We start from the raw sequence: 14,069 nt of genomic DNA on the forward strand, positions 1-14,069 counted from the left end.
TGAAGGAGACCTTTCCCCTGGATTCTGCATTGGCTTGCTGGGTGAGTGACTGAGATTCCTGCCTTAACTTTGGAGGAGGCTGCATTGGAGGAACCCTGGCTGAAGACACCATCAGGACTTCTGACTGAGAATTACTGGGGAAATCCATGTGGAGACAGAGTTTTGAGGAAGCCCTACAGAGCTGAGCCTGGCTTCTCAGAAGAAGGACTGGTAGGTTTATTAGAATCTGTCTCTTTAGCTACACTTTTCCACTTTCACTCTTTCCACCTCTTTGTAAATAAAACTTAAATGTCATTTTGACTTAGGCTATAATATTTTTAAATTGGCAGTATTACTTTAGAATTCTCATAGTTAGCATAAAATCTAAATTTTAACTCTTATAAACGCTAAGACACTGAGGGAAGATTCTCAGAATGACTGACACTTGATGCTATTTCAAATTTTGAAGAGATGTTTGCCAATTGATTCACAGAAGATGATACAGAGTACCAAGAATACCTAAAAGGCCCTACAGACTCCACTCCAATTATTAAAGAGTGGAACAGTGGATCTAGTGGTAATCAACAAAACAGAGGCAACAGGTTGCAGGATAACAGACTATTTTGAGAAAGAGTTAGCAGGTTGATTAGCCAAGTGACAACAGATGTAATCAGTGGCATGGAAGACCCTGGGGTAATAATTATCAGAAGCACAGATAAGAACCTTATTACTATCATCAGTATGAAAAATTATGGTTATAATCAACAGCCTCCTAATAGCTACTATTAATATAAATGTTGACATCTATCAAGGAAAACGAATACATGATCTTCTAACGTGCCAAAAATAAATAAAGAAAAACAAAAGCTGCTTAATAAGTATTTGTTGGTTCATTTGTTGGTCTTCAATTCCTGCATTTCTGCATTAGTAATGGGGGGAGGGAGGGAGGCATGGGAAGGAAACATGGCAAAATATTTATACCACCCACTTCCCAGTCTGATGGACCAAGAGCTTTGTGAAATTTAAGCACTCTGTATTAGAAGATACATATAGGTGACATCCCTTCAACTATCTGGGGACAGTTATTAGGTGTCCCTATTCCCACATCTGCTATCCATTCCCCTTGCTCATTTCAAGTCTTTTCCCCAAGCTAAAAAATTCCATAATTTCTTTAATACTTCCTTATATCATATGGTTCTGAGATATCCCCCTAATATGGAAGAGTGGGAAAATCCATAGAATCAGAGAATTTCAAAGTTGAAGGGAACCTCCTTAAAGGCCACCCAATCCAACATGTTATGTGAATGAACATGAATCTCATCTACCTGCAATAGTGATGCTCTGCCTTCTTAGTTACACCAGTTATTTCCTGATATAACCCTCCTCCCCACAAGTAACAAAGAAAAAAACATAATGATCTATGTTTCTACCAAAAGGACAAAGTTTTGTTTCAAAATTTGGCCTCTAAAACTAAGATTGATCACAGTAATTACTCGTACTTGAGTTACCTTTCAGTGTTGTTTCTAATAACAATGATATAGCATTAACTACCAATAAAAGTTAAGTTATAGTTGTTATACTTCCAAAGCAAATGTATATTCGGGTAAAATCAAAAAAAATTTTTTTAATAATCAACAAACAAAAAACACAATGGGATCTTGTATCCTCAGCCAACTGTCAATCAACTATCAAAAGTGCATATAAAGAGAATAAAGATAGGAAACACAGCTGGATTAGACAAATACAGAGAAGATACAAATTGTTGACACAATATGTGAAGAAGTGGAAGATAAAAAAGGTATGAAAAAATCTTGATATTTTATTAATGCTGGGAGTTGAGGGGAGGGAAGTGAGGAGGATAACAAAAAACAACATAAACTACCAGCCTACTTAATCAATTAATCATCTATTTTTAAAATGTTTTATTTATTAATTCCATTAAAAAAAAAACACTTTCCTTCTCTTAAAATCAAGCCTAAGTATCAGTTCCAAGGCAAAAAAGCAGTAAGGGCTAGGTAACTGGGGTCAAGTGACTTGTCCAGGTTCAGAGAGCTAGGAAGTATCCGAGGCCACATTTGAATCCAAGACCTCCCCCATCTCCAGACCTAACTCTCAGCTAGCTACCACTTTTAATGTCACTTCTAAAATTGGGTATCTAAAAATCAGCATAACATTATAAATGTGATCTAACCATGGCAAAATGCAGGGAGATATTTACTTCCTTAGTTGTGTGGTAGTTTTCTGATAGTCAATGGCCCAAGATTAATCTGGCTTTTATGATAGCCACTATAAATTGCTAATTCGCACTCACCTTGGAGACAATTAAACCCCTTAAGTCTCTTTGACATGATGAACTGTCTTGCACCAGGACAGTTAAGCTAATATAGGGCTTTAATTCCTTCTATTTACCCAAGTTTCTGACACTTGATGAGCACACTAGCTATGTCTTCATGCTAATAAATGATCAAAATGTTGAGCAGTATGAAGGGCAGGGCCCTGAATCACATCACCATAAAGTCATTCTGGAGGATATCGCTATAAGAATTAATTCTTAGGGCATGGCTCAGTGGGCAGAAAGCTAGACCTGGAGACTAGAGGTTCTGGGTTCAAATCTAGCCTCAGATACTACCTAGCTCTGTGGTCTTAGGCAAGTCACTTAACACTAGCTGCCTAGCCCTTCTGCCTTAGAATAGATATTAATAATTCTAAGTCAAAAGATGAGGGCTTAAAATACATAAATTATCTCTTTTTAGATAAGGATCACTCCACCCACTAAGAATCTAATCAGTTGTATCATCCAGGCCATATTTTTCCATGATGTCCACAGAATATTAAAAGAAGTTTTTTATAAATGGCTTTTAATCTTTTATATTTGTTTGATAAATGTTGAGTGAATGAATCTTCCAAAAGCACTATGTTTATCACATTCCTCTAACCTACCAGTTTAGTAACCTTATCAGAAAAGGAAATAAAGTTTCACATGACTTGTACTTAGTGAACCTATTTTGCCTCCCAATAATCACCATTTCCCTCTGTTCACAAATCATGCATTTATCAATTTTATACATAATTTTGTTATTTGACATTAAGGTCAGTAAGTTATATTTCCCCCTTTTAAAAAACTGAGATATTTGCCTTTATCTAACTTCTCTTTCTCATAATTCTAAATCTACCCAAACTATCAAAGATTATAGTCAATGATGCAATAAGCTTAAATGCAAGTTATTTGGATATATTGGGATGTAATTCATCTTGGTGTGCAGAAGATTTTATTAAGAGCAATTAAGTGTCCTCTTATCTTCTATTTTTATCTTGGGATTCAAATTCCCCCTTAATCATATTTGTTTACCTTTTCTGGGATAAAGATCATGTTTTTCACATTCTAGAAGCAGAAGAGAAAAAGAGTTCTGTTTTTTTCTCTGTGAAGTGCTAACATTATAATATCTTCATGAAACAAAGGGCTTGTTTCTTTAATATTTTTGTTCAGGAACATATCTAAAAAATCCCCTTCATCACCCTTAAATTTGTGTGTATATATACATATACATGTATATGAATATGTATATCAATACATATATGTATATGTATACATATACATATATACACACATATATATCTGTTTTGGAAATGTAAACCTCAACCCATTCTTGACTATAATCTTCCCAAACTAATTTTTAGATCTCTCTTTTGCATTTTTCCTTTATTGTAGGCCAGTATTACTCTTATCAAACTTCACTTTGAATAAATGAAAATATGAATGAAAATGTACATATTAAGGACTTACTGTTTGTCAACTACTGTGCTGAAGTCTGGAAATAGTGACAAATGGAAAAAGTGGCACAAGTCCCTGCTCTCAAGAACTCATACACTAACTGGGGAAAACAATACATAAAAGAAAGTTCATCTTCAGGAAAAATAGAGAGGTCTACAAGACCTATGGGTTCAATGGCAGAGATGAATTACAAGGCCCAGAGGACCTTGAGTTATGTCAATAGGCCAAATGATCAGAGATCTTCATTATGTCAAGACAAGTAAAAAGGTAAAGGCTGGAAGACTTTATGAAAGTGTGTTATAAGAGATGGTATGGCCTGAAATTTTCATCTTATCCAGGCCATATGAGCCAGGAAGCACTACAGATGGGTTCTCAATGGTCTAAGAAGTTGAAGGAAGAGAAAAAGGCGAGGATGGTACCCCTAGGGTAGGGAATATTCCTGAGACTTGGTCATCTGAGATGGATTTTGGACCAGTCCTATACAATCTTATTAGGATTTTTAGATACCTCTTACCTTTTCATGGGGTCATTTGTGACTATATATTCAAGATTATATTTATATACCAGTCAGCCCTCTTGAATCATCCTCTTTTGAATTCTCAGACTCTGAGCTTATGCCCACCATTTCTTTTAACATGTATCTGCTTTCCTGGTTTATTTAACTGACTACACTCAGCATTCAACTTCTTGATTATGGTGAGATCCAAGATGACCTGGTTTCCTTTTCCCCCAAGCTTTTCTCACTTACATTTCTAAAACCAAATCTCCTCCTTACTGATCAATATCAATACTTTTTTATCTATTTTCATTTCATTCTGAAAGAAGAAACTCTAAGCATGGAAAATCAAGAATTTGCCAGATATTCCTCTTCAAAAAGAGAATTCCATCAAATGTTTGGAAAGTCCAAATATCTACTACTATTACTTTCGGCCTGTTTGCCAAATCTTTGATTAATTCACATCCTTCATCTGGTTCCTCTCTCCTTTTACATTCTCCCAAATGCTTTCCATGCTGTTTCCTCTCAGGTTAGCTGGATTCTATTAAAAACAAAAACAAAAAAAACACAATACTATCTTCCTAATCTACACTACCATTTTGGATCCTCTCTATCAAGATACATATTTTAAATTGGCATAGTCCCTTTATAAGTTTCATCTCTATGTCATGTTGATAAATAATTGAGCAAAAAGTCTTCAAGAAAGAAAAGGTCTTTAACTTAGAGTGAAATATATACTCTAAAATGATAAAGGCTAACTTTTTGCAATGGGTAAAATAAAGTTACTCTGTATATGACTCCTTAAAAGATGAATGCTCAAGGAAAAAGAGAAAGAAGAAACATTTATACAGATCTACAAGATGTCAGGTCTTCTTCTAAGGACTTTCTACAAATATTATCTCATTTGATCCTTAGAACTACTCTGCCAGGTAGTAGAGTATGAGTAAAGGCAAAATTGAATTGTGTGGATAAAGAGCTGGTCTCAGTAGGGAAGTCCTAAGACTCAAGTCCCTCCTACTTCTCTGCCGCTGACACATCACTGATACATCCTAGGGACTGTGTGGCTTGGACAAGTCATTTAACCTGAACTTCCGAAGACTATAAACTGTAGAGAAAATGCTGTCCTGAGTTGAAGAAGAAGCTTCCTGATCTTGGAGTTTCCAATGCCAATGAAAACACAGGTTTCATCCCTATTCTATGTGAGCACAGAAATTTAGAAGGATTTTTCTATACTTCATTAGACTTTCCCAAGAATATAAAAGTTTCTTACCTAGTACAAAAATGTAATGAGAATTTTTCAAAATTAAAACAAATCATTTTTCATTTTAACAGTGTCTTCAAAGAATATTCAGTATCTACTAATAGGTAATCTACATAAAGTCTTAGAAACAAGTGTTAGAAAAACTGAACTGGCTTTAGCTGGCATTCTAATTGTTACCACATGAAACATAACAAAATGTACAGTCCCTAAGAATCATGTGTGCAATACTACTTCAGTTTTCCAAAATAAATAAAGAGACTTGTTACAACCTGAGCATGAAAACTCAGTTACTCAGGCCAGTTTGTTCACTGCTCAAGGGCTGAGGCCAATGCAAAAGCTAATTGTTTGGGCTGTGTAATTAATATGAAGAGGAGAGGCACTTCAATGCATCATCTTACTTAGCATGCTGTTGCAAGAGATTCAGGTCTGGGCGGATAAGCTGCATAGTTTCCTTCTGATTTAGCAAACTAGCAGAGGAAATGACTGGCACTGGAGCTTTCAAGGCATGCAGAAGAAGGGGAGGATGTGGAGCCTCATGCTTCTTCAAGTTGCTCAAGATCCTCTCTTTGGCTGAAGGAAAGAGAATGAAAACCAACAAATCTTAGCTAAATATGAAACACATGACAACAGAATGTCTTAACATTATTTCCTATCATTAAAAAATATGAAAATATATATAGAACATCTGAATAAAAATCATCAGAATGAGCAAATGTAATGTTTCCTGACTCAAATCAATAAATCCTCTAGGAGCACCTACAAAGAAAAAAAGAATTTTAGTACATTCTCTGGATATGTGGTTAAAATTAACTATAATACCATATTTTTTAGAAAGTATGGCTTAATCAGAGGTGAGATAGGAAAAAAAACCCTTAAAAGTAAAGATGTGATAATTAGAGAGATGTTTTGAAGTGGGAAAAGAAAAAGAATGTGAGAAAATTAGAAAATGATTAATGTTTAAACTTAATGGATTAGAGGGGTACACATCTTTAAATAAAAGGGAAAGGAGGTGTTCCATGTTCTGTAGGCAGAGCTAGAAAGACCAAATGCATAAAGAGTGAAAAAATATGACTGAAAGAAACAGAACATGAGGTCATGGGTTATGAAATATAAATTCAGAAACAGAGATTGAACAGCCTTAAAGGCTGTTTGAAGTTAATTCAATTGAATAAACACTATTATACAAAACACTTAACTATATGAAAAACATGTAATGAGAACTGATAAGCTATAAACACCAAAGCAAAATAAATGATAAAAATGAAACTTCCATTTATGTAGTGTCTTAAAATTTTTTTCCTCATAGCCATTGTGTGGCATGTCATAATAAATACATGAAGATATGAACTTGAAATATTATAGTACTGAAAAACTATACATCATAAAGTGGCATTTAATGTATATAATATCTTATATTGTTAAAATTGTTTCATAAATATTTCCCTAGTCTCTCCAGTTGGAGTGCAAACATTTTTGAGTCAGGAAATACATCAGATCTCTATAACTCCATATCCTCTAGCACAAGGCAGGGTACATTATGGTATATTCAATAAATATTTACTGATTGACTAATGATAATTTTAGAAAAACTACAAGATCATAGAATCAGTGTAAACAATTCTCTGACAAACAGTGCTAGCTCTGAATACAGGTACTCCAAATCCAAAGCGACAAGGGCAGAAAGGAGGCTATCATAGTTTGGAAGAAGGGAAACCAATGGCTAGAGAAGGATTTGATGATGTCACAGGTGGTATTTCCAAGAAGAAAAGGATTAGATTTTGAAAATAATTATATGGAGAGAAACAAAAGACTAAGAAAGTATTTGTCATACTGAGATCCTGAGCTCAGGAAATATATATTATGAAAGTTAGGTACTAAAGAGGACTTACATCAATCAGGATGTAAGATCTCTCTATGCCACAATCAGTCAAATATTTATTAAACACCAGCCATCAAGCACTATGTTAGTGCTAGAGATACAAAGAAAGGAGAAAGGAGAAAGGAGAAAGGAGAAAGGCAATTTCTACTCTCAAGGAGCTCACAGATGACCAGGGGAAAAAGAAATGCAAACAGCGATGTATAAATAAGACATATAAGGATAAATTGCAGATAACCAGTAAAGAAAAGGCATTAAGATTAAGGACTTGGAAAGGTATATTGCAGAAAGTGAGATTGTAGTTGAGACTTAAAGGAAGTCAAGGAAGCTAGGAAATGGAGATAAGGAAGGAGACTGTGCCAGGTCTGGGGGACAATTAGTGAAAATGTAATCAGGAGTCAGATGATGAAGTATCTGTTCTAAGGACAGGATATATGGACAGGAGTAAGATGTCAGAAGACTGGAAAGAGAGAGGGGGAGCCTGGTTATGAAGTACTTTAAAAGCCAAACAAAGAATTTTATATTTAATCCCAGGGCTAACAGGGAGTCACTAAAGTTACTGAAAGGGGTGTAGGGTGAAACAGTCAGATCTGCACTTCAAATAGGTTAGTTTGAGGGGCAACAGAGAATGGACAGGAATGAAGAGAGATTTGAAGCAAAGAGTTCAATCAGCAAGCTGTTGCAGTAGACCAGGTAGAAGGTAATAAGGGCTTGACCAGAGTGGTGGCAGTGTTTGGAGAAGAGAACAAATGTGGGAGAGACTACAAAAGTACAATCAACATAGGGATATGATAGGGGATATAGACTCTAAGCAATCACCCTAATGCAAATATTAATAATATGGAAATAGGTCTTAATCAATGATACATATAAAACCCAGTGGAATTGTTCGTTGACTCCGGGGGGGTGGGAGGAGGGCATCAATCATGCAACCATGGAAAAATATTCTTAATTAACATTTTTCAAATTAAAAAATTAAAACTTAAATGAAAAAAATTAAAACAAATATATTGCAAAAAGTACAATTGATAGAACCTGACAACTTTTTGGATATGAGGTGGGAGAATGAGACAGAGTGAAGAGTAACAGATGGCATATAAGTTTGTTAGCCTGAGTGACGAGGAAGATTATTATACATTCTATAGAAGTGATGGTGAATCTTTTAGTGTCTAAGTGCCCAAACTGCAACCCTCATCCTGAATTTGAGCCCACCCCTTACCCCAGACAGGGGAGGGAGGAAAGGCTCCCATTGGGCTGCTGGACAGAGGTGCAGGTCATGTGAAAAATGTCCTCAGCCAGGCATGGAGAAGGGGAAGGAGAGCAGCGCCCACTGGCATGCCATAGGTTCGCCAACACAACTCTATAGTATAATTAGGAGAAAAGGAGAGCAGGGGAAACAGGAGGGGAGAAGTCTAGTTTTGAACTTGTCTAGTTTAAGATGTCTACGGGACAAGACACTGAACAGACAATCAAAGATGCAAAGACTGTAGGCCAAGAGAGAGATTAGGGGTAGACAAAAATCTGAAAACCATCTGCATAAAGATAACTGCGTCCACAGTAGCTGTGGAGATCAACAAGGAAAACGGTATAGAGTATAAGGGGAGAAGGAAAGAGAACACAGACAGAGCAGTGGAAGACCACCATGTCCTCTCCCCCCACTTATTAGCAGGTATGACCTGAATGAACTCCCTGAAGTGAGTCTGAAGTGTGAGTAGACATCATTTCCTAAAGTCAGACACTAAATAAATTCTTATCTTCAAAACAAACTCAAATATTTGCTGAGCTGGCCATTATTTGTATTATAATATCATCTATAATGAGTTGTATTAACTGAAGAAGAATCAGGGATGAAGAAATTTGGAAGTCATCTATATACAGGTTAAAGAAAAATGCATGAATTTCTAAAGAGTGAGTATAAAGAAGGGCAGCTGGGTGGTTCAGTGGATTGAGAACCAGACCTAGAGATGGGAGTTCCTAGGTTCAAATCTGGCCTCAGACACTTCCTAGCTGTGTAACCCTGGACAAGTCCCTTAACCCCCATAGCCTAGCCCTTACTGTTCTTCTGCCTTGCAAGCAATACACAATATTGTTTCTAAGATGGAAGGTATGGGTTTAAAAAAAAAAAGTATAAAGACGAAATATAACAAAGGATTCATGATAGGGTCTTGGCAGACATACACTCAGAGGAGGTGAGAGATTTAGTAACAAAAAAATCTCCAACAAATATTTCATTTTTAAAATGTCTTTTGAAATAATAGAGAAGGAAGAGTTCAAGACAATTCCAAAGCAATAAGTCAACAAGTATTTAAGAAGTAGTATCTGTGAATTTCTCCTTTTGTCCCAGATAGAGTTCTACTTTCTGTTCTCTTTAAGAGGAGGAAAATTTTATTAAGCATGACTCTTTTTATATAAAGGAAACTGTATTGTTTATATCCCTGAACAACTGAAATCTATCAGTCTATTTAATACCCATATATTAAGCCAGTGTTTTTTCCACTGAACAGCATTTTAAGACATCACAACTTGGGCATAGTCTTCAATGGTCTAAGGCTAGTAATTATTTCCACATTAAAAGTTGTCTTCCTTCTAAGTTATTAAGACCACTTGAATATAAGTTGATAAGAGGTCAACTTATTAATTAAATTAATTACTATCTTTAGTAGACAATTAAATACTACCTTTAATACTGACAGAATGGGAGTTGTTCAGTCTCTGAAATTATTTACCTACAATCAATACTCAATTATTCTTCATTAATTTCTGAGATCCTTGAGGGCAGGGGCTATCTTTTACCTTTTTATGTATCTCTAGAGCTTAGCACAGTGCCTGACATATACTAGGGATTTAACTAATGTTATGAAGCAACAAATTTCAATCAATATAAATAATTATGAAGGCTGAAAATCTGTATTTGCAGCATTCCTGGTTTGTTTGGTTTTTTGAAGGGGAGGGCAGGTAAAGAGGGCATAAAGAAGGGAACAAAAGAACTGTAATTTCATTGGGATAGGAAACTTCAAATGAAAAAGCTCCCACTACCAATACAGATCAGCATCTGCTGGACAACTTAATGAGTTGCCTAGGGCACTGCTATAATGGGTTTTAGTCAATTTATGCCTGATGTCAAAATCCAAGACCATCTTTTGTTCAAATTTCACCCCTGCTACCAACTCACAAAGAGTATGAGTACTACTAAGCATAATCCTTGGGGGCATCTGGGTGGCTCAGTAGATTGAGAGCCAGGTTTTAGAGATGGGAGGTCCTAGGTTCAAATCTGACCTCAGACACTTACTTCCCAGCTGTGTGATCCTGGGGGCAAGTCACTTAACCCCCATTACCTAGTACTTACCACTCTTCTGCCTGGGAACCAATATACAGTATTGATTCTAAGATGGAAGGTAAGGGTTTAAAAAAAATAGAAAACTTGTCAAGCATAATCTTTCTACATGTGCATCCCTTCTACATCTCATCCCCTCCTCTCTTCTCCAGAAGATTACATTCATTACATTCAATCACTACCCACTTTCCAATCTTCACCCTCTTCCAATCAACTGGTAATTTCTTGACTATGTTCAAACACATCCAAAACATTTCAAGCTATCATCCTTTATCTCTTTTTCCTTTCTTAAATAAACCCTTGAAAAAATTATTTCCATTCATTGCTTCCACATTCTCCACTATCAGCTCATTACATTTTGCCATTTACCTTCTCAACCGAAACTGCCCTCTCCAAAGTTACTCATGATATCTTAATTTCCATATCTGATTGGTTTTTCTCAGTCCAAACCATTTACAACCAATTTCCTGTATTTGTCACTTCTGAGGACCTTCCCTTCTTAGATACTCTGCTCCCTGGGTTTTTCTGATGCAACTCTGTCCTGATTCTTCTTCTTTATAACCACTCCTTCTCAGTGTCTTTTACCAGCAAAGTCATCTATATCATGCCACTCAATAAGGAGTGTTTCCCAAAGCTTTATCCTGGGCCATCTCTCTTCTTTTATACTCTCTCAGTAACCTGATCAGCTACCATAGGTTCAATTATTTTTTTCTACAAAGATAATCTAGTTATCTATAAGTCAGCTCTAATTTCTCCCCTAAGTAATGGTCCCATATTACCAATAACTAATGGATATTTCAAATTATATGTCCTAGAGATACCTTAAACTTAACATGTCTAAAACTGAATTCACCATCTTTTCCACCTTCCCTCATCCAAATTTTCCTGTTTCTAAGGTGCCAACATGTTTCCACTGTCTTATATTCATAATCTCAGTATTATCCTCTATTATCCTTCACCCCATATAACTAATCACTTGCCAAATCTTGTCTTTTCCTCCAAAATATCTCTTGCATTTGACCTCTTCTCTTCATTTAATACCACCTTAGTTCAGGACCTCATCATCTTTTGCTTCAATCACTGCAACTATCTTCTAATTGGTAACCCTGATTCAAATCTCACAAAATTTTCATCCATCTTATAAAATGCTGCCAATGAAACTGCCATGAAACTGATACCAATACCCTCCTCCTCTATTCAACAAACTACAATGGATTTGTATTGCTTCTATAATTTAAAAAAAAATCATTATCTCTGTCTAGGTTTTAAAGTCCTATATAACATGACCCCAATTCATAGTATTGATTCTAAGGTGGAAGGTAAGGGTTATTTTTTTAAAAAGCTCATTTTATTCTTTGTACTTATCTTCCCCCTGGCCTAGCGCAATGACTGGCAAATAGTGATGGCTTAATAATAAACTTGTTGTTTGGGAAATAAAACCATCTTTCATGAGTAGTTTTCTTAAGAGGAAAATAAAATTTCTCATTGTTAAATATAAATAGCAAATAAGAAAAAAAATTAATCAAGGGAACTGAAATTGATTCAAAAGATCAAATAAATTTTATAGCATATGACAGAAACCTCTAAAAGCAGCTCAAGTTTTAATGCTAGTAATAATCTACATTATCAAGATAATCTCAACTAAAAGTATAAATAACTTTTAATAATCTTCTATAATACATCCAATTCTATTCTTTGCCAAGTACTGCTAATTATTTTAATCAAAAGTCTTGCAGCACATCACCAATATCCCCTGAAAAAGTCATTAACAAGAAGGCAGTTTTAGTTTTACTATTAACCAGCTATATATAGCACAAACTAAATTTGATCTTCCAAAGTCTTCATTTTCTCACTTTTAAAACAGAGATAATAATATTTACCTCACAGAGTCATTGGGAATATCAAGTGGTATAAATTATCAAGGAAAATGTAAAATATTACACAAGAATAAATTATTATTATCATTGACAATGATATCATTGACAATGGCAATGACAATAAGTCTTTGTTTAAAAGGACTGCCTATCATATGGCAGAGAACAGAACTAGGAATAGTTTTCATTTGCCTTTTCTAATCATCAATAACATCTTGAAGATTTAGACTCTTTAAGAGATGCAAAAAATTCCATAAACTTTCAGGATAAAAGTCAGATGTTTTCTGACCAGGGGAGATTTCAATGAATTCCAAGAAAATTGACTATTATTTGGAGGATAGTATTAAGCAAACCTTAGAACTCCGTGGTTTTGAAGAAACTCATGAGACCCACCTGATGAAGGATCAGTAAAATCCATCTGTACTGACAAACTGCTGGGTGGGGAATGGGATTCAAGTTTTACTTGAATCCAAAGATTAAGAGCTTCCCAAAATTCATGACGAATGCGTTCCATGTTCAAATACTCCATCCACAAATCCTGGAATTGAATCACAAAACAACTTTAAGATAAGATATTGTAAGATAATAAGATTATATATATAATATATATGACATATCATATTATATATATTAATATAATGTAATAATATATATTAATAATATATATAATACATATAAGATAATAATAAAAGTAAGATAATAAGATAAGATTGTGAGATAATGTAAGATAATAAGATATGTAAGATAAATTATGTTATAAGTTGTAAAACTACTTATGGTAAAATGTACATATATGCCAATCAGTTTAAAGTAACTTCCTTAAAAAAGATCTCTAAAGATGGCCCTATTTAAAATTCCCACCCTGTCAATAACTTAAGAAGTAGGACATCTTTCCTATAGCACCCTAAATCATGTCTGATTTTTTTTTAAATATAAAACAATCTCTACCATTGCAGAAGGTAGAACCAGGATGTCTTAGAAATAAAATCACAGTCTACGTCCTGATTTCTAGGAAAAAATAGAGCTAACAATAAATGTCTGCCACTGCAATGATTTGTTCATGTGGCCCACATAAAAGCACATCACCAATAAGAAGCAGTGTCATATAGTAGAATAAATATTCTTGGATTTAATCCCTACCCCAACGCCACCAACAAAACTGAAGGCTAGTTAATTATCCTTCCAGGAGGTAATCATTTCCTCATCCATAAGAAAAAAAGTGTAGACTCAATAGTCTGAGGTCCCCTTCAAGTGTCAGTCAGTGACCCAGGAAGCTCCTACAAACCTCTTTAACTCTCAGTGAAAAATATTCACGTTGGATCCTAAGCCTACCCTTCCCAAACTCATCAAACTCAAGTAAAAATGGATCTCTATTTATAGGTTAGATATTGAATGAGAAATTACAAATTAACATTATCCATGTTTTCTTGCATTTTTACTTGTTAAACACTTCCCAAACTCATTTTAAGCTAGTTTA

The 14,069-nt window shown here is 35.0% G+C and overlaps 1 protein-coding gene and 1 pseudogene across 5 annotated transcripts in view; one reads left to right on the top strand and one right to left on the bottom strand.

Moving 5' to 3' along the window:
• Window positions 1-14,069, bottom strand: part of EPG5 (ectopic P-granules 5 autophagy tethering factor) — a 171,946-nt gene that overhangs the window by 67,516 nt on the left and 90,361 nt on the right. For all 5 annotated transcript variants that reach the window (XM_007486619.3, XM_056824380.1, XM_056824381.1 and 2 more), the window contains exons 25-26: window positions 12,986-13,130; window positions 5,907-6,078 (exon numbers count right to left, since the gene is read on the bottom strand). In XM_007486619.3, coding sequence (XP_007486681.1) covers window positions 5,907-6,078; window positions 12,986-13,130 — 317 coding nt within the window. The remainder of the gene's footprint in view (window positions 1-5,906; window positions 6,079-12,985; window positions 13,131-14,069) is intronic.
• On the top strand, window positions 424-768 carry LOC130457948 (RNA guanine-N7 methyltransferase-activating subunit-like protein; annotated as a pseudogene).

This window comes from Monodelphis domestica, chromosome 3 (assembly GCF_027887165.1).
Source record: "Monodelphis domestica isolate mMonDom1 chromosome 3, mMonDom1.pri, whole genome shotgun sequence".
NCBI lineage: Eukaryota > Metazoa > Chordata > Mammalia > Didelphimorphia > Didelphidae > Monodelphis > Monodelphis domestica.